Source organism: Oncorhynchus tshawytscha, linkage group LG30 (assembly GCF_018296145.1).
Source record: "Oncorhynchus tshawytscha isolate Ot180627B linkage group LG30, Otsh_v2.0, whole genome shotgun sequence".
In the NCBI taxonomy this organism is placed as follows: domain Eukaryota; kingdom Metazoa; phylum Chordata; class Actinopteri; order Salmoniformes; family Salmonidae; genus Oncorhynchus; species Oncorhynchus tshawytscha.
The window spans coordinates 6,580,611-6,601,317 of NC_056458.1; the positions used below are offsets into that span (position 1 = coordinate 6,580,611).

Genomic DNA, 20,707 nt, shown 5'->3' on the forward strand with positions numbered 1-20,707 from the left:
GTGATTCTGATTGATTAGGCCTATAACGGTCTCCCTAATAAGATAGCCTAGCCTAATGCTGAAGATGCATGGAAGTATGGAATTAAGTCTAAAAATGGGAGGTAAAAACACAATGTAACTTCAATTGTAAAAGCCGCAGTTGGTAAAAGACGTCTAGCTAGACACGCAAACATTCAGCACCGTGGACATTCAACCCCCAGAGTGAATTCTATTCATGTATAGAGATCACAGTGAACAATGTGTCAGATAAAGAGTGGTAAATGAGGGAGTCATGATATCATGTGATGGGGGTTATGTACAGAGTTTGACAGCTGCATCAGAAATACTTAACAGTAATATAACTCTATTATGGACAAAACATCCAAAATAGGTCAGCAATTTGTGATGTTTTTTTAAAGTAGCACATATACAGCATGTTTACAAATAAATACCATACATTTTAAGTCCAAATAAAACGTGAAAGCTTGAATTATTGGTCATTGACCAATTGCAATTATTCTCCTCAATATTTGTATTCATTTGGCTGACTCAGATTTACTTTCCATTTTCTAGGCTTATTAATATTTTCATATTTGAATACCCAAATACTCCCCACTGGAGCCTGTAAAAGTCAAAGCCACAAATTATATGATCACTTCAGTGTGTCTGGGTTTAGTACTGGTATAGCCAGATGGGGGGCAGGGAGATGGTAGAAGACGGCTTTCCTCTTGTGAGGTATACAGAGTAGGCATTTGAGCCATATAAGGATGCATTATGGAATGGTGAAGCATGGAGGGCTGAACCAGGGTGGAAAACACCATGGAGGAGTGCATGGTAGAAGGTTGAGCCATGGAAGGTTGTAGGCTGGTGGGAGTTTCCTGCCTCTGTAAGGTTTGGTGGACACATGAGGATCCAGTTGGACAGGCTTGGCTGGCATTGGGAGGGTAGAGAGATGAGGTGGAACCACAGGACGTCCCTGTCATGGGTACAGCCTCCTGCTGCTGCTCTCCACTCCCACCCTGGGGACCAGCAGCACCTTCTGGGCTTTGGGAGATCTCCTGTTTACGACTCAGACAGACACCCATGGCCACCATAGAGCCCAGAAAGATAAAGGCCAGAAACAAAGAGCCCACAATCACAAAGGGAACATAGACAGGTACTACAGAGTGAAATTAAAACACAAATTAAGAGGACAGGGAGCAGGAGAGAAGTGGAAGGGAAGATAGAGTGAAAAGGAAAGACATTTTAAGGATTACCTTCCTGTGTACATATTTTGTAGTTGTATAGACTATGCACATTCATGTGACTCCCCTGCTCTTCAGTTCTCGCAAGGCCAGGGATGTGTCCATATTCCAATTTGCTCAAGAGTAGAACATTCTAATAGGGTAAGTCAGTAAACTGTGCAAAACATGCAACACTAAAAACAAACAGTTCATTGAAAAGCTCCTTGGCAGCAGATCAAGTCTTAACATGATTCTCGGGATGTGCAGGAGTAGGCTAACTGCACATTGAAGAGTTTAATAAATGCTTGGACATGAGGCCACACTTCAAGGCAATTTGGTGGGTTGGATGGATTCAAGCACACTGCATTAGGCTCTCTCATTCACCAATACATTTTTAGGCTACAAGGAATCTCACGGTGTGTGTTATCAAGGAATAACCACTGGGCACAGACATCAACATTATTTCATTGAAATGACGTGGACACAACGTTGATTCAACCCGTGTGTGACCAGCGAGAACATGCCGAAAAAGCCTAGGCCTTATATAGCCAGCAAAATAATAACCATGCAAGGATCAACATCGAAGTATTTGGTCCTATTTCAGTAGCCTAGGCTACAACTTACCTGCGCTCTTGGCAACTTTCTTGTCATCAGAAGTGCCAGGCTGTTGAACTTGCTCGTGGTTGTTGCAGTTTCCCTGATCCAGTCTTGCTCTCATGAGTGCGCAACAGTAGCGCAGCCCACAAGCTCCGCAGCAGATCACCGCTTCTCTTTGATCATTGGGCTCCGGACAGTGGAAACCCTCTCGCCAGGTAGATTGCGCGTCCTTCCAACCATGGCAATATTCACCATTCGTCCTCTGGTGCGTCATACCCACTTGGAGAATCAGACTGATGAAAGTCCCAACAGCAAAACGCACGGTCCTCATTCCAACTGGAGATAGGAATCCCGTGTCCGTATGTTGTTATTACAAAATACATTCTAAAATAAAATAAAGTAGACATATCCAGAATAGGCTAATAAAAATAATCATATAGGGAAGGTATGTAAAATGAACTCATAGGCTTACCTTTGGATTCACGCCCTGTGATGCATCATAACATGAGTGCGTACTGCTCTGTGGATCTGTTCTCTCCATAATTTGTATCATGGGACACAGTCATTTTAGACCACTAATGGAAATCCTTATAGATGCTAGCGTACTACACGAGCACACACGACTATAGATATGCATTTTGCTGATCAAATAGCCTGTCATAGCTAGGCCAATTTAATCTTACAATTTTTGCTGGGCACTTTATTAGACTAATAGGTCTCCGAAGTGTATTTTTCCAATGTAGGCCTATCACAGTAAAAATAGGCTTAGTGATTGTATATCAATAAGGCTATGCCAGCAGCATATCCCCCAGGGTTGATCCTGGTCGCGGCTGGAAGTGTTGTTCGAGGGCCAGTAGGAGGCACCCTTTCCTCTGGTCTAAAAAAATAAAATATCCCAGGGCCAGTGTTGCCAATTTAGCAACTTTGTCGCTATATTTAGTGAGTATTCAGACCCCTCTAGCACACTTTTTTTTAAAGCGACAAATCTAGCGCCTTTTCCTGGTGTTATGAGAGACTTTTGGAGACTGACGTAAAAGCACATATCGTTCTTACTCTTCTCAACGAGCAGCGTTGTGCTGCCGTGGGCCCCACCCCGTCCCATAGTGCTCACAGGCGGCCCAGTCCTTATGTTGTGCGCAGCAGTCCCTCCCAGCTGCAGTCAGAGCAGGAGATGTTCACCCCTCCTTGTCCAGACTGCAAATTAATCGTACATGCTGAATGCCACCGCTGGCTGATCCCGCCCTGGCTTACAATCAGGGCGGGATGTAAATGTAAAAAACTAAACTAAAAAAACTAACAAAACAAAAACGAAGTAACTCCGCCAGAGTGTCTCTTTTGGGTCACTTTTGCCAGTCCGGATAAAGGAGGAGGGTTGGAATTGTGACATTAAAAAAAAAACAAGACTCGACAGAAGAAGGTTCATTTGTAGTTCTAAATATATTTAGGGTGTTTTGTTACTCACTTTCTGTCTCTCCCACGATGTTATTCCTCTGTCCTACAGAGTCCATCACAATTACATGCACATGGCCAATTATGCAAATTAGACGATATCGTCATTTAGCGACTTTTAGGACAGCCAATAGCTACTTTCCTTACTGAGGAGTTGGCAACACTGCCCAGGGCAGTGATTATGAGCATTTATCGTAAGAGTAGGGGTGTTTACCCCGGTGTCCTGGCCTTCATAACATCATGGCTACCTAATAATTTACAATTGGCTCATTCATCCCCCAGGTTGTTGGTGTAAATGAGAATGTGTTCTCAGTCAATTTACCGGGGAGAAATAGAGTATATAATTTGACTAAACTGCTATGCAAAGAAATAGTTTGACTCTGACTGTATCCTTGTAAACCATGTCATTGAGGAAATAATCTCAAGGATATTAGAACGCAACCACAGCCGCGTTCGAGCTAAAGGATTGAAACTGTGGCGCTGTTACGCCATTTTGACTCCCATAGCCCGTCTTTCCTAATGTAAAACAGGGCTTTGAGCCAAAATGGTAATTGTTTCCCAAGATAGTCTTGCGTTGGTCAGCTGATCACGGCTCATCCCCTTCGGAAATACATTTTCTTAAGGGCCCTGGAACATTGCACAGTAAGAAAAGGTAATCAAACCGAATCGTATTATTCGAATTTAGTTTGCAAACATGAATGTCAATTCATTGCAACTGGCTAGTAAATGATGATAGACCACGCAGATTAGCTAACCTTAGCTAGCTAACGTTAGCTGTTACCTTTCTGGTCTGTCAGTGTCACCTGACTGACTCTACGACTAGGTTAGCTAGCTAGTAACTAACGTTATATGGTTTGCTTGTTTGCGATAAACAACAAACTGCGTTTCATACTTTTTTTTGTGCTTTGTAATATGGTATGTAGAGGCTAGTTAATTAACTAGCTTCCTGAATCCTAGCTGGTTTCCTGCTTTTGCGAAGCAGATGGTAGAAAAGCTCTCGGGTCAGGTATTAGGACCTGAGCAAGCTAGTTTACCTAGCTAGATGCATGTCTCTACCAATGAATGAAATGTGTTTTGATTCTGTGTGTTCATGGTGAATTATTTTAAATCCATTAAGTAATTTGATTTATTGAAAAAGTTAAGTAACTATAGCTAAGTGTCATGCACCATGATTATAGTGAAGTGTCACATGATTGATCTCTCTGATTTTCCTCTGTACACTTTGCAGATGGACACTTCCAAGCTTCCTAAAATCCGTGATGAGGAGAGGGAAAGCGAGTTTGGATATGTACATGGAGTTTCTGGGCCAGGTTTGTCTAAACATTAGACTTTTACTATGGTTACTCCATGGATATCAGTCTGAAATAAGTGTTTGTAAAAAAAGACGTGATAGTCTCTAAAAGCCAGAATGTTGAATACAATGATATGTAAACTTACTTTAACGGTTGTCCATGCTGTTGGTCCTTTTGGTGGTAGGAAGTGGAGATGGGTAAACAACACTTTCCTGTGGTTACCCTGACATTTTGCGGCGCCGTAATGTTCTGTTGCTTGTATTTTCCATCTCCTGACGCATTTCACTCTGTGCACAATATGTAAACATTAACCGAATGTAACTGACAGTTTTCAACCGAACGGCGTTCCCTCGTAATCAGCTGGAAGTGCTTGTGAAATTTGCCAGCTGATTGCATGGGACAACGTTTGGTCTGTGCTTCGGCTAAACTCAGCCATTGTTTACATATTGTACAAGTCGCGTGTGAATTGCGTTGGCATTGAAAATACAAACTGACATACACACCAGTGTACTTAAAGCCGGGTTAATAACACTATTCTGGATATTTTGTATCAGATTACCTCCTACATAAGGACAAAGTCGGCTGACAACAGGTAAAGTACATAAAAATTACATTTATTCAACAGTCTGACTTGTGATGGGACTGTTCACAAAAAGTGAGCCTACATGTTAGAGATGAGAGAGGAGTCTTCCACTCTCGGGTGAGTAGAAGCTAGGTCCGGGTCAGTGTCTAAATTGCCAATCAAGGATCCCAGGCCAATGCCTAACCTAAGAGTTAGTTCAGTGGGTTAACAAAGTTTTCAGCACATGATTATTCCTCCTGGTCAATTAGGCCTGGTCTGTTCCAATATGGCAAAAATATGATCTATTTACACTAGATCATGTATTCAAACTCAGTGCTACTTGCAAATAACATGTTTTCTGTCCTCTGTTCTTTGTCTAACATGTTTTAACCTACAGTGGTGACAGCTACCGCCATGGCAGGAGCGGCCATGTACGAGCTTGTGCGTGTGGGCCACAGTGAGCTGGTGGGAGAGATCATCAGGCTGGAGGGAGACATGGCAACCATTCAGGTCTACGAAGAGACCTGTATCCTTTTCAGTCATACCTGCTCACTGCTAAACAGAGTTACACCCACCTTCACTTAATGTTGATGGTTCACTTACTCTTGTGTACTTCTATTCTGATGTGTTCTAGCCTTTCCTCTTATCGGGCATATAGGCTATGTGGTTAGGTTTCCTGAATGTACGCCGCAGCTGGTGTGTCTGTCGGAGACCCTGTCCTTCGGACAGGAAAGCCCCTGTCTGTAGAGTTGGGGCCGGGAATCATGGGCTCCATCTTTGATGGTATCCAGCGTCCCCTCAAAGACATCAATGACCTCACTCAAAGCATATATATCCCTAGAGGAGTCAACATTGGGGCCCTCAACCGTGACCTCAAGTGGGAGTTTACACCTGGCCAGAGTCTTCGAGTAAGAAAACAATGTATTTTCATTGTGACTGTGTGTGTAAGGTGTGTCCCCACTGAAATATGATCCAACTCCTAAATCTTCCTCCCCCTGTCCATCTCTACCTCAGACCGGCAGTCACATAACAGGTGGGGATATCTATGGCACGGTGTTTGAGAACTCCCTGATCAAGCACAAGTTGATGCTCCCACCCCGGAGCAGAGGCACTGTCACCTACGTGGCCCCTCCTGGAAACTATGATGTCAATGTGAGTCACCCTCCGCCAACTAAATGTCTTTGCAGCTGAATAATGCAAAATGGATGTGAACGGCATAAATCCCATTCTCTTGTCTCTGTTTTGGTCAATTGTGTTTGTGTATCGGCAGGATGTGGTGCTGGAACTGGAGTTTGAGGGTTTGAAGGAGAAGTTTACCATGATCCAGGTCTGGCCAGTGCGACAGATTCGCCCGGTCACAGAGAAGCTGCCTGCCAATCACCCCCTGCTTACTGGCCAGAGAGTGTTGGATGCTCTCTTCCCGTGAGTTATACCTAATCTCTACTTTATTTTCCTTTTTTTCTACTCACTCCATTTTATGTCCTTTCCTCCTGACACTGCCTTGGAGTGAACCCTCTAACAAGCCATCTGCTTCTGGCTCTGTGCTTGTTCTCACAGGTGTGTCCAGGGAGGCACCACCGCTATCCCAGGAGCCTTTGGTTGTGGCAAGACTGTGATCTCACAGTCCCTGTCCAAGTATTCCAACAGTGATGTCATCATCTATGTGGGCTGCGGAGAGCGTGGAAATGAGATGTCTGAAGTGCTGAGAGATTTCCCTGAGGTTAGTGGCCGTACGCGTGTCAAATTGTAATAATTGACAACGTGGTTCATGAGATTACAGGGAATTTCACTACTAGGGTGTCTGGTATAGCTGATCACCAGTTTGATGTGTCCTCAGTCTGATTAATGGTGTTCCTCCCTGCTCCATAGCTTACAATGGAAGTGGATGGAAAGGTAGAAAGTATCATGAAGAGAACAGCGCTAGTGGCCAACACTTCCAACATGCCCGTCGCTGCTAGAGAGGCCTCCATTTACACAGGTACCAGGCAATCACATTACAACACTGAACGAAAATATACACGCAACATGCAAGAATTTCACAGATTTTACTGAGTTACAGTTCATGTAAGGAAATCAGTCAATTGAAATAAATTCATTAGGCCCTGATCTATGGATTTCATATGACTGGGAATACAGATATGCATCTTTTGGTCATATATATATATATATATACACTGAGTTACAGTTCATATAAGGAAATCGGTCATATATATATATATATTATACACACACACACAGTGGGGCAAAAAAGTATTTAGTCAGCCACCAATTGTGCAAGTTCTCCCACTTAAAAAGATGAGGCCTGTAATTTTCATCATAGGTACACTTCAACTATGACAGACAAAATGAGAAAAAAATCCAGAAAATCACATTGTAGGATTTTTAATGAATTTATTTGCAAATTATGGTGGAAAATAAGTATTTGGTCACCTACAAACAAGAAAGATTTCTGGCTCTCACAGACCTGTAACTTCTTCTTTAAGAGGCTCCTCTGTCTTCCACTCGTTACTTGTATTAATGGCACCTGTTTGAAGTTATCAGTATAAAAGACACCTGTCCACAACCTCAAACAGTCACACTCCAAACTCCACTATGGCCAAGACCAAAGAGCTGTCAAAGGACACCAGAAACAAAATCTTGGACCTGCACCAGGCTGAGAAGACTGACTCTGCAATAGGTAAGCAGTTTGGTTTGAAGAAATCAAGTGTGGGAGCAATTATTAGGAAATGGAAGACATACAAGACTACTGATAATCTCCCTCGATCTGGGGCTCCACGCAAGATCTCACCCCGTGATGATCACAAGAACGGTGAGCAAAAATCCCAGAACCACACGGGGAGACCTAGTGAATGACCTGCAGAGAGCTGGGACCAAAGTAACAAAGCCTACCATCAGTAACACTACGCCGCCAGGGACTCAAATCCTGCAGTGCCAGACGTGTTCCCTGCTTAAGCCAGTACATGTCCAGGCCCGTGTGAAGTTTGCTAGAGAGCATTTGGATGATCCAGAAGAAGATTGGGAGAATGTCATATGGTCAGATGAAACCAAAATATAACTTTTTGGTAAAAACTCAACTCGTCGTGTTTGGAGGACAAAGAATGCTGAGTTGCATCCAAAGAACACCATACCTACTGTGAAGCATGGGGGTGGAAACATCATGCTTTGGGGCTGTTTTTCTGCAAGGGACCAGGACGACTGAAAGAATGAATGGGGCCATGTATCGTGAGATTTTGAGTGAAAACCTCCTTCCGTCAGCAAGGGCATTGAAGATGAAACGTGGCTGGGTCTTTCAGCATGACAATGATCCCAAACACACCGCCCGGGCAACGAAGGAGTGGCTTCGTAAGTAGCAGTTCAAGGTCCTGGAGTGGCCTAGCCAGTCTCCAGATCTCAACCCCATAGAAAATCTTTGGAGGGAGTTTAAAGTCCATGTTGCCCAGCAACAGCCCCAAAACATCCCTGTTCTAGATGAGATCTGCAATGGAGGAATGGGCCAAAATACCAGCAACAGTGTGTGTGAACCTTGTGAAGACTTACAGAAAACGTTTGACCTCTGTCATTGCCAACAAAGGGAATATAACAAAGTATTGAGAATCTTTTGTTATTGACCAAATACTTATTTTCCACCATAAATTGCAAATAAATTCATTAAAAATCCTACAATGTGATTTTCTGGATTTCTTTTCTCATTTTGTCTGTCATAGTTGAAGTGTACCTATGATGAAAATTACAGGCCTCTCTCATCTTTTAAAGTGGGAGAACTTGCACAATTGGTGGCTGACGAAATACTTTTTTGCCTCACTATATATACTGAGTTACAGTTCATGAAAGGAAATCAGTCAATTGAAATAAACCGGTCAGTATCTGGTGTAACAACCATTTGCCTCGTGCAATGCGACATCTCCTTCGCATAGAGTTGATCCGGCTGTTGATTGTGGCCTGTGGAATGTTGTCCCACCCCTCTTCAATGGCTGTGCAAAGTTGCTGGATATTGGCATGACCTAGAACACTCTGTCTTACACGTTGATCCAGAGCATCCCAAACATCCTCAATGGGTGACATGTCTGGTGAGTATGCAGGCCATGGAAGAACTGGGACATTTTCAGTTTCCAGTAATTGTGTACAGATCCTTGTGACATGGGGCTGAGGTGAAACATGAGGTGATGGCGGTGGATGAATGGCACGACAATGGGCCTCAGGATCACGTCACGGTATCTGTGTTATAAAATTGCCATCGATAAAGTGCAATTATGTTCTTGTCCGTAGCTTATGCCGGCCCATACCATAACCCCACCACCACCATGGGGCCCTCTGTTCACAACATTGACATCAGCAAACCGCTCGCCCACACAACGCCATACACGCTGTCTGTAATCTGCCTGGTACAGTTGAAGCCGGGATTCCTCCGTGAAGAGCACACTTCTCCAGCGTGCCGGTGGCCATCGAAGGTGAGCATTTGCGCACTGAAGTCAGTTACGACGCTGAACTGCAGTCAGGTCAAGACCCTAGTGAGGACGACGAGAATGCAGATGAGCTTCCCTGAGACCATTTCTGACAGTTCCTGCAGAAATTCTTCGGTTGTGCAAACCCACAGTTACATGAGCTGTCCGGGTGGCTGGTCTAAGACCATCCTGCAGGGGGAAAATCCTGATTTGGAGATCACGGGGCTGGTGTGGTTATATGTGGTCTGCGGTTATGAGGCCGGTTGGACGTACTGCCAAATTCTCTAAAACAACGTTGGTGGCTTATGGTAGAGAAATGAACATTAAATTCTCTGGCAACAGCTCTGGTGGACATTCCTGCAGTCAGTTTGCCAATTGCACGCTCCCTCAACTTGAGACATCTGTGGCATTGTGTTTGGTAACGAAACTGCACATTTTAGTGGCCTTTTATTGTCCCCAGCATGAGGTGCACTTGTGTAATGATCATATGGTTTAATCAGCTGCTTGATATGCCACACCTATCAGGTGAATGGATTATATTGGCAAAGGAGAAATGCTCACTAACAGGGATATAAAAAATGTGTGCACAAAATGAGAGAGATGAGCTTTTTGTGATTTTATTTCCGCTCATGAAACATGGGACCAACACTTGTTGCGTTTTATATTTTTGTTCAGTATTGCTGGAGTTTACAGTTGTAAATCATTTTTGTTGGTAGTTGTGCTAATTTCTCTCCTTTGTTCTAGACGGTTTGGGGATGAGTCACCACTCACTCATAACCTTGTATTGACTCTGATTCTGTGCTTTTGAGTCTTACTTGTGTGTGCCACTGCAGGAATCACTCTGTCCGAGTACTTCAGAGACATGGGCTACAATGTCAGTATGATGGCCGACTCCACCTCCCGATGGGCAGAGGCACTTAGGGAGATCTCAGGACGATTAGCTGAGATGCCTGCTGGTGAGTACACTGAGCAAATAGCAATGGAGGATGGTTGTCTGTAAACCTATCACAGCAACATGTCTGCCATTTTGAGCCTGTCAGAGCTCTGTGTGCTGCTTGTCCACAGACAGCGGGTACCCTGCCTACCTTGGAGCCAGACTGGCCTCCTTCTATGAGCGTGCTGGCAGGGTGAAGTGCCTGGGCAACCCAGAGAGAGAGGGCAGCGTCAGCATTGTTGGAGCGTGAGTACCTCATCATTCTACCAGCAGGGAGAACCTCTATCACCCTCACTCCTGACTCTAAGAGTCAGACTGTTTCTGACCTGTACCAGTCCTGCAACACCAGATACCTGGACCATGTAGTGTAATCCTCATTGGAACGTACAGTATGATACAGTGATTGCAGACTGTAGTGTCTGAATAACTTGGCCTTGTTATTTTCCCCTAGTGTGTCTCCCCCTGGTGGAGACTTCTCGGATCCTGTTACTTCAGCTACGCTGGGTATTGTACAGGTAATGCCTCAATTGTATATATTAAAGTTTGGACAATTTAAACTTGTACCCTTCCTACTCCTCATTCCTGTTTTTATCTCCATCTGACAGGTGTTCTGGGGTCTGGATAAGAAGCTGGCGCAGAGAAAGCATTTCCCCTCAGTGAACTGGCTGATCAGTTACAGCAAATACACGCGGGCGCTGGACGAGTACTACGACAAGCACTTCCCTGAGTTTGTGCCGCTTCGCACAAAGGCCAAGGAGATCCTGCAGGAGGAGGAGGATCTGGCTGAGATTGTGCAGCTTGTGGGAAAGGTGAGGCAGGGGCCAATGTGAATAAAGGTTATGGGTCGATTTTATACATACGGCCTAGGTTGATGGTGAGCATGTGTATGCACGCACTATGCACTCATTTCTGTGCCCCCTGCCATCTCAACAGGCATCTCTCGCTGAGACTGACAAGATCACATTGGAGGTTGCTAAACTACTCAAGGATGACTTCCTGCAGCAGAATGGATATACTCCATACGACAGGTAAATACACGCACATCTGTGTCATAGACATACTAAATTGACTTAATTGTCGGTTATTATGCGCCTATTGATTAATTGATTGACTTTTTCGCCCCTTCCTGAAGGTTCTGCCCTTTCTACAAAACGGTGGGCATCCTCTCGAATACGATTGCGTTCTACGACTTGGCGCGACATGCAGTCGAGACCACGGCTCAGAGTGACAACAAGATCACCTGGTCCATGATCCGGGAGCACATGGGAGAGGTCCTCTACAGGCTCAGCTCCATGAAGTTCAAGGTACATTCTTGTTCAGCCCCTTGCTTTAACCAACTTCCCCAATCCCTCTACCACCTCTGGTCTTCTTTGCACATCCAATGTTGGACTTTGTCTTTGAGTGTTATTGCACTTCGCTGTGTCTCCTAAACCCAGTGTCTCTGTATACCTCTGTTGCTTCAGGACCCAGTGAAGGAGGGCGAGGTCAAAATCAAAGCAGACTACGCCCAGCTACTGGAGGACATGCAGAACGCCTTCCGTACCCTGGAGGACTGAGCTCTCACCTCCCCTCTGAGGCCCCCCAGTCCCTGTGCTGTGCCGTGTAGTATCTCAGTGGCCCCTGTTTTGTGAAACCTTGCTGCAGTGACCGTCACACCTCAGTCATTCCTAAGTGTTCATACCTCTACATTCCAACACTATGTTTAAGCCCCCCATTTACAACCCTTGCTCTTTTTATTTCACCATATTGTCTTGTACGAGGCTACTGGAATATTTTCTCCCGAGTGGCGCTACGGTCTAAGACACTGCATCTCAGTGCAAGAGGCGTCACTACAGTCCCTGTTTCGAATCCAGGCTGAATCACATCCGGCAGTGATTGGGAGTCCCATAGGGCGGCGCACAATTGGCCTAGAGTCGTCCGGGGTAGGCTGTCATTGTAAATAAGAATCTGTTCTTAACTGACTTGCCTAGTTAAATAAAGGTTAAATAAAATAAAAATGTAACTTGAATTCATTGATACCAAATCTCACCATTAGTCTATTAACATTACAATACCATCATCCCTGACCACATCGCATGGATGTGCTGCTCCTCTCCCTTCAGCCCCCTCGTCATCCATGATGAGCACACGACTACAGCCGTTATTGCAGGCCAATATACATTGGGCCCCAATCAGGTGCTACACTTGCACTTAACTACTACTGCAACACATGGCCTCTCAAGTGGAGTGTCACTGTCACTTTCATCTCCCAGGTGTGACCACCAACAATAGATTGTTAACAAAAATGGGAACGTACACATGGTTAAAGGGACAGAGGCACCTTGTTTATTTCAGGTTGAGGCCCTCTTCCTCTCCCCGCCTCACAGATGTGATTTTTGCTATTCCATCTCTCTGGGTATATTGATGTTGACGTTAATGTTGTTTTTGTGTTGTGTGGATGTGTGCGACGGAGATGGTGTGTATGTTAGAATCGGTTGTCTCCACAAAGGTATATTTATGTCACATGTATTGTATGGAGTCTAAAGAAAATAAATGAATTGGGAACAATATGCCTGGTGTTTTATTCTGGATGGAGATAGTGAAATAATATTGACTTAAATTTATTGGTGACATGCTTCTAAGATATAATTACAGCTAGCAACCTTGATGTCACCAAGGACAATCATTTCCCAAACCATATTTATCTTTCTCATGTATTTGTTTTTATTCTTTAACATTTCTTGCATGAATCCAAAATGGAAAGAAGTTATGCGAATAGACGCTCCTTATTCATACTGTTACTGTTTCTAGTGCAGCCATTTGAACCACTAGAGGGCAGTCAATCATCATAGCAGCTGTTTCCCCCCAAAATAATCCTGTATTGAAAGAATGCATCGTTTCTTTACAGCGAAGCCAAAATACGTAAATAATTGAAAATAGTTGTAAAACAACAATAAGTATATTCGAAATTGTATCAATCAGTTTATATAAATCCTAAACAAACGTGCAATGTAATTCTAGTTGGCATCAGTTTCCCACGGTTTAAAATGTTGTTTTGAAAAGGAACACACAGGACAACATAAATAATTGTCCTGATATGGAGTTGGTCACTCAAAGATGAGGTTGACTTTTGAATGGAAGAAATATGCCCTGAAGCAGTCAGGCAGAAACCGTAGCAAGTTCGTAAATCTGTCTTGTACCACAGAAGGTTAATTATTTTGATACGTGAACAAACCAGGAAATAAAGGGGAACTGTTTCACCAAATTCAAGACAAGGGGTCCTATTAGTTCCAAATCAAATTTTATTTGTCACATACACATGGTTAGCAGATGTTAATGCGAGTGTAGCGAAATGCTTGTGCTTCTAGTTCCGACAATGCAGTAATAACCAACAAGTAATCTAACTAACAATTCCAAAACTACTGTCTTATACACAGTGTAAGGGGATAAAGAATATGTACATAAGGATATGAATGAGTGATGGTACAGAGGAGCATAGGCAAGATACAGTAGATGGTATCGAGTACAGTATATACATATGAGATGAGTATGTAAACAAAGTGGCATAGTTAAAGTGGCTAGTGATACATGTATTACATAAGGATGCAGTCGATGATATAGAGTACAGTATATACGTATGCATATGAGATGAATAATGTAGGGTAAGAATATATAAGGTAGCTTTGTTTAAAGTGGCTAATATATTTACATCATTTCCCATCAATTCCCATTATTAAAGTGGCTGGAGTTGAGTCAGTGTTGTTTAAACTCAATGTGTGGTGGCTGTTTAACAGTCTGATGGCCTTGAGATAGAAGCTGTTTTTCAGTCTCTCGGTCCCAGCTTGGATGCACCTGTACTGACCTCGCCTTCTGGATGATAGCGGGGTGAATAGGCAGTGGCTCAGGTGGTTGATGTCCTTGATGATCTTTATGGCCTTCCTGTGACATCGGGTGGTGTTTGTGTCCTGGAGGGCAGGTAGTTTGCCCCCGGTGATGCGTTGTGCAAATATATTGGGGTTGATGCTCATACCTAGAGACCATTCACCCACTGACTTGGTTTTAGATGTTGGTCCAATTTAAGTGATAATGCCCGAGAAACCGGTGTGTATTGGCACGGGTGTTGTTAGGCCCGAGACGAAGTCAAGGTCCGGCAAACTGTGCCAATATATTCTCCAAACACCAGTTTCGAGAGGATTACCACTTTTATACAACGGGTTACCAACATGTTCAAATAATGATTGACATATTTTAAGTAAAAGCATTATTTTTTATGAATTTATTCATACTATTTCATCCTTCCACAATATATAGTCCCGTCACAAATCTAGGGTTCTATTGGTTTGGTTGCAAGAGACTCGACCCAGTCGTTCAGTCTTTTTGTTCTGTATCTATAGACGCGACCCAGTCGTTCGTTCTAAATGTTTCATTGCCATATTGCTTGCAATGTTCTTATCCCTTACTTGCTAGCTAGCCAACTATGGCTAACTTAATCACGTCAAAAAGTGCAGCCAGAATAATAGCAAAGTAGCTGCATTTGCATAAGCTGTTTTCTAGTGACATTTATGTGGACACATCCATAACAATGAGCGATTTTATCTTTGTCTCCACATGTGAAGAGAAGTGCACAGGACAGATTAAACATAATTCCCAATCACTCTCTCTTTATTTCTGTTGCCTGTTCATGTCCATGGTCCTGGAGTCTATCTGGCAATAGTCTTTCTCGTGACAGACTGAGTAGCATAGAGATTTGGTTCTGTGTGCCAATATTAGTCTGACACTGTGTGTATAAATTACAGTTCCTCTCCATCTAAACTGCCAAATGAACAAACTGTCCCAGTGGCAGCACTATCTGTGTGTTTTAGTCAGTTTATTTTATTTATTTTTTCCAGGTAAGTTGACTGAGAACACGTTCTCATTTACCGCAACAACCTGGGGAATAGTTACAGGGGAGAGGAGGGGGATGAATGAGCCAATTGTAAACTGAGGATTATTAGGTGACCTTGTTGGTTTGAGGGCCAGATTGGGAATTTAGCCAGGACACTAGGGTTAACACCCCTACTCTTACAATAAGTGCCAGAGGATCTTTAATGACCTCAGAGAGTCAGGACATCCTTTTAACGTCCCATCCGAAAGATGGCACCCTACACAGGGTAGTGTCCCCAATCACTGCCCCGGGGCATTGGGATATTTCTTTTTGTAGACCAGAGGAAAGAGTGCCTCCTACTGGCCCTCCAACACCACTTCCAGCAGAATCTGGTCTCCCATCCAGGGACTGACCAGGACCAACCCTGCTTAGCTTCAGAAGCAAGCCAGCAGTGGTATGCAGGGTGGTATGCTGCCAGTAGCGCACGGTGCTAGCAATGCAAAGGGCCGGGGGTCCGATTCCTGCTGGGGCCACCCATAAGTAAAACATATATGACTGTTTGTTGCTTTGGATAAAAGTGTCTGCTAAATATCATACAGTATATTATCTTATTCTACCTGACGCGTTCTTTTCGGGGGTTTCCTCCCCTCACATGGATACATACCCACAGTTCACTCTCTCACCTGACAAGAGCACCTTCTCACTTCTTCAGGCATGGCAGCTTCTCTTTGAACTGCGTCAATGTCCCAGCGCAAAGACCCTCCACCACACCAACTACTGCCGTGATGATGCCCACCATTCTGACCTATGGAGGGAGACCTGGTGAGAATCAAACTGAACAACAACAAAGACTACTCTAGAATTGTGCCAAATGCCATATATGGTACTCATATCAATGTGCTTTGAACTGGTTTGTGTCAAGACAGTTCTATTTATACATATCCAGATAGTTTACTCTGTTACTCTGTTTCGTCTGGCTACATGTGTTTTTACACTGCTGAGTTTGTATCCTCAAGCAGCACACTAGCATTCAGTACTGTCCCAGTTCCTTGTGGATGCTGAGCTGGGTCCCACTCCCATCCACAGTGGTGCCATATACGGGGAATGAGGAGACAGTGGTAAACGCCGCAGTCCACTCTCGATACGTTCCTCAACATCATGGATGAGTCCCCAGCAGTGGGGTTCCCGGAGAGGAATGCCCAGCCTGCAAACGCATCATCAGACGTCTGGTTGCCCTCCAGTATCGTGTGCCTTTCCAGTCTGTTTGCCCTCCAGTATGGTGTGCCTGTCCAGTCTGGTTGCCCTCCAGTATGGTGTGCATGCCCAGTCTGGTTGCCCTCCAGTATGGTGTGCCTTTCCAGTCTGGTTGCCCTCCAGTATGGTGTGCCTGTCCAATCTGGTTGCCCTCCAGTATGGTGTGCCTGTCCAGTCTGGTTGCCCTCCAGTATGGTGTGCCTCTCCTTGTGCCCATGGACCACCCACTGCACCCCCATCCCCTCTGGGTCACATCCAGATGGCAAGCAGGAGAAGACCACATCGTCTCCCGACATTGCCTTCTCTTTCTCGGGCTGCTGTTGCACCACAAGGCCCCCTTCCTCCATAACTCCCTCCTCCACCACAAGGCCCTCTTCCTCCACCGGGACAACAGTAGGGACATCAGTAGACAGTGAGGTGTTTTCTGTCTCAGAGCCAGGCTCTGATAGTGCTGACACTGCCACGGTGTCTGTTATAGGGCCTTTGGTATGGGCAGCATCTTGAGTGGGGTTAGGCAGAGTAGCACCATCGCAGACTAAACAGAGAGAGAGAACCCCCCCTGTCAAACAGAGAGGCACAATTTAGACACACACACACACAAACACACACACACAGCTCCAGTCTGGCAGCTCAAAATATTCTGGGTAGACTAGTGACACTAAATCTTCTCTAAAATTAGAGATCCAAAAATCACATGGATTAAAGTATCACTGTGCTGCTGTGCTGAGGTACAGAGCCCAGCACAAACTTTCCATCACAACACGAATGATTCAGGCAGAAACCAAGCAAATTAAAAATCAATTCAGAGAAGTTTGTGGGGCATTAGACAAACACATCAGATAAACACAAAACACCTGAATCATCAAACATACTCTATTGATTTGATATGTAAGGTGTTTGTTAAGGCTGCTTAGGCCTGCAGTATATTCTACAGTATACTATACAGTGAACATATTGTGAACATACAGTGAACATTTAATAAAGTAGCCTATAACAGTGATATAACTGATTATTAACAATGTCATCAGTGTAAGAATAAAACATGTGTGTATGGCGTGGTGTGGGTTTTATGGTAGTTCCTCTGTCTCTCATCTGTGGGCCTGCATTGCTACAGTATGTGTTGAGATTGTGGTTTGTGTTGGTACTAGTATGTCCACCTGTGTGCATGTGTATGTATGTGTATGTGTATTTGTATCACAGGAGGTTGGTGGCACCTGAATTGGGGAGGACGGGCTCGTGGTAATGGCTGGAGCGGAAAAGGTGGAATAGTATCAAATACATGGAAACCATGTGGAAAATACATGGAAACCATGTGTTTGATGCCATTCCATTTGCTCCGTTCCAGCCGTTATTATGAGCCGTCCTCCCCTCACCAGCCTCCACTGGTTGGTATGTATACTTATGTGTACATGTTTGTGCATGTCTGAGTGTGTGGACATACGTGTGATGATGTGTGTGAGTGAGATGACGGGTGAGCAGAAGTTCTTACCTGCAAGTGTGGCGACCAGTAGGTGAGCGAGGATGAGCGGGGGTCGGGAGAAAGACAAGAGGCCCGTAATCCTCTCAGATCTCAGCAGCACTGACAGATATGTTGAAGAGGAGTGCCTCTAAATCAGCCCCCCGCACTCTGGTGACCCTCTGACAACCCAACACACTCACATAGAACCTAACACCCTTACCCACTAACATACCCTCATACACACACACCCTCTACACAGATATTGCCCTTCCAACAGTTCACTTTCACTTGGCATGCAACTCTGCTAGTAAAGACAACATGGACACTAAGGATTTACACCGAAATAATCTGAGAATAGACAGCCTAGAGACGTCACAGCCAATCTAACAGTGTCAAAATAAAAAATAAAACCTGTTCACAAGGACTTACAACAGATCCACAGTATGTGCTGCATATCGAAATGATTTGCATAAGCAATACATTATTTATCTTCACATTTTGATGGGATATCAAAGGAGAGGTTAACATCAAGCTGCTTTACTGAAACGCCACTCATGGAAGAACTGCATTAAGATGATGACTTTATTGGTCAATTGCACGGAAGGTCCAACCGAAATGTGTCTTCCGCGTTTAACCCAACCCACCGAAAGACACAAGCACACACATATACAGATTTTTAAAACGTGTATTGTCCCTTGTCTGTACGAAGAAGAAGATGTTTTGATGAAATTGAAAATGTCACCTGGATCTGGGGGCCTCCAGTGGTAGCTTTAAGTCATCACACAAAGGCAGAAGCCATACAATACCCTCTGTATTATGACTCTTCACATAGGCCGACACTAGTTCATTCTACTTTTGCTGACAACAGTTGTAAACAATAGTCAGACGTTGCCTTTGTTATTGTCTGCGACTGACTGCATTAACCCTATCAAAATAGATTAGAGAGTCTGTATCTGATTTAGCTTATGGTCCAGGCATTTGAACTGCTGCTTGGTTCTGGACTACAGCCTTGACTAATGGGAGCATACCGCATAGGGGCAGAGGGAGCTTCATCCTGTGTATTGATTCAGTCCGTCTACACAGCATCACCAGAGTGGACATTACTGTAAAGAGAAGATTCAGCTGTCTACCAATATCCAAATTAACCTGTAATGTGTGTGTGTGTGTGTGTGTGTGTGTGCATGGATATTGTGTGATAATTGGGAATTTCTTTCACAAATGAAATCTATAGCAGCCTATAATAATGAAATCTAAATAAGCACACTTCCAACATTTTATTTCACGTCAATGATTATGTTTTTTCATAACTCTATAATCAAAAGCCATGTAAACTGGTACAAATGACATAGTTGTTTTGTAATTGTTTGTGTACATTGTGAGTTGCACTCACAATTGTCTGTCGGTATACAATGCCTGTTTTGGTTGTTGGCTGCTCATTGTTGCGATACACACGCCTGGGGCTTGGTTCACTCAGACACCCCATTTAGGTTTGAGTTATAATTAGTCACCTCTGAATATGCACATTTTTATTTGTCAAAAGTCAACTATCATTTTATTTAGTTTGAGTATAACATTCAGCTCACACACCCTGTCTGTATCAGACCATTTACATTAGAAAGCACTGCCTTATTACTCTACCTATACAAACATGCACAGGGCATAGATAAACATAGAGTTGGACTCCTGCTTCCCATCAGGCTACCGCTTGACTCTTCTAGAGTCTTCTCTGTGAGTGGAGGGGACGGGACGGGGGGGAGGGGACGGTGGACGGTGGACGGTGGACGGGTCATATTGCTGGCTGAAGGAAATATGATGCCGAAGGGTGGGGCTGTACCACAGATCTTCCCACTCCCTCCTCTTGGGTGACTGCATATCATCTGTCTGGCTCCCCCACTAACCCCCACTCAACAGTGTAGATTATCAGGGCTGTTGTTGGTCTTTTTAACACCTCAGCATTATCATCTGTGGAAATGGTCAACAATACCCACACTCTTCATGTAGCTACAGCAGCATCAGGCAAAGGTGGCAGCAAAAGAAAACAGCACACCAGTTTACCAAGCCAACAATTTGACAGCAGTAAAACCAAAATGGTATCAGAGTAACTAAAGGCCATTAAAGCAAGGGCTAGAGGAGGGTGGTTGACCTATAACTCATGGCAGCACAGGGTGACGGTAGCGTAATGTCAGGGGTGAGGTCTATGCTCAATTAGGTGAGTTCTATGCTCAATGAAGGCAATTTCTGTATAGTCTAATATCAGGTCTTTCTACAGACTTTGATAAACAGCCTGGTCTCATAGACTAGACGTAATATAGTAAATGTAAATCTGGGACACTCAAATTAGTATACGTTACATTTGGTATGTTTACATAAGACAGACGTTGGTTGATCGGGGTGGATGGGTGGGCATATGATGCATACGTTTAGCAACCCAAAAGTTATGAGTTTGAATCTCACCACAGACAACTTTAGCATTTTAGCTAATTACAACTTTGCAACTACTTAGCATGTTAGCTAACCCTTCCCCTATCACTTTAAGATAACCCTTCCCTTAACCCTTTAACTTAACTCCTCATCTTTACCCTAACCCCTAGCCTAGCTAACTTTAACCAGCTAGCTGGCGCTAGCCAACTAACCACCTAGAATTCATTTTTGCAAATTTGTAACATATTGTAC

General features: G+C 44.0%; 3 protein-coding genes across 4 annotated transcripts; 1 reads left to right on the plus strand and 2 right to left on the minus strand.

The window, feature by feature from the left end:
- Position 1: 1 nt before the first annotated feature.
- LOC121841388 (protein shisa-3 homolog) lies at positions 2–3,484 on the minus strand. 2 transcript variants are annotated; one of them, XM_042309270.1, is made up of 3 exons: positions 3,262–3,484; positions 1,827–2,135; positions 2–1,138 (listed from the first exon to the last, which is right to left on the minus strand). In XM_042309270.1, the coding sequence occupies exons 1-3, from the start codon at positions 3,305–3,307 to the stop codon at positions 624–626; spliced, it is 870 nt and encodes a 289-aa protein (XP_042165204.1). In that variant the 5' UTR covers positions 3,308–3,484; the 3' UTR covers positions 2–623. The 2 variants fall into 2 exon arrangements, with proteins under 2 accessions (XP_042165204.1, XP_042165205.1); XM_042309271.1 differs by lacking the exon at positions 3,262–3,484 and adding an exon at positions 2,272–3,087.
- A 269-nt stretch (positions 3,485–3,753) lies between these two features.
- Positions 3,754–13,027, plus strand: LOC112228915 (V-type proton ATPase catalytic subunit A). The gene is made up of 15 exons (XM_024394684.2): positions 3,754–3,900; positions 4,477–4,558; positions 5,500–5,628; positions 5,796–6,010; positions 6,117–6,254; positions 6,373–6,524; positions 6,660–6,822; positions 6,972–7,080; positions 10,378–10,500; positions 10,610–10,724; positions 10,930–10,993; positions 11,084–11,287; positions 11,412–11,506; positions 11,611–11,782; positions 11,942–13,027. The coding sequence occupies exons 2-15, from the start codon at positions 4,477–4,479 to the stop codon at positions 12,032–12,034; spliced, it is 1,854 nt and encodes a 617-aa protein (XP_024250452.1). The 5' UTR covers positions 3,754–3,900; the 3' UTR covers positions 12,035–13,027.
- Positions 13,028–15,731: 2,704 nt separating this feature from the next.
- On the minus strand, positions 15,732–18,185 carry si:ch211-137i24.12 (Immunoglobulin superfamily member). Its single transcript, XM_024393273.2, has 2 exons — positions 18,065–18,185; positions 15,732–17,134 (listed from the first exon to the last, which is right to left on the minus strand). The coding sequence occupies exon 2, from the start codon at positions 16,920–16,922 to the stop codon at positions 16,311–16,313; it is 612 nt and encodes a 203-aa protein (XP_024249041.1). The 5' UTR covers positions 16,923–17,134; positions 18,065–18,185; the 3' UTR covers positions 15,732–16,310.
- Positions 18,186–20,707: the final 2,522 nt, after the last annotated feature.

Coding starts and splice junctions, on each gene's coding strand:
- LOC121841388 (XM_042309270.1), bottom strand. CDS start 3,307: ATGGACTCTGTAGGACAGAGGAATAACATCGTGGGAGAGACAGAAA. Junction 2,136..3,261: donor CATCGTGGGAGAGACAGAAA/GTGAGTAACAAA, acceptor TCCTATCTCCAG/TTGGAATGAGGACCGTGCGT. Junction 1,139..1,826: donor GAAAGTTGCCAAGAGCGCAG/GTAAGTTGTAGC, acceptor TTCACTCTGTAG/TACCTGTCTATGTTCCCTTT.
- LOC112228915 (XM_024394684.2), top strand. CDS start 4,477: ATGGACACTTCCAAGCTTCCTAAAATCCGTGATGAGGAGAGGGAAAGC. Junction 10,501..10,609: donor ATTAGCTGAGATGCCTGCTG/GTGAGTACACTG, acceptor GCTTGTCCACAG/ACAGCGGGTACCCTGCCTAC. Junction 10,725..10,929: donor AGCGTCAGCATTGTTGGAGC/GTGAGTACCTCA, acceptor ATTTTCCCCTAG/TGTGTCTCCCCCTGGTGGAG.
- si:ch211-137i24.12 (XM_024393273.2), bottom strand. CDS start 16,922: ATGGAGGAAGGGGGCCTTGTGGTGCAACAGCAGCCCGAGAAAGAGAAG.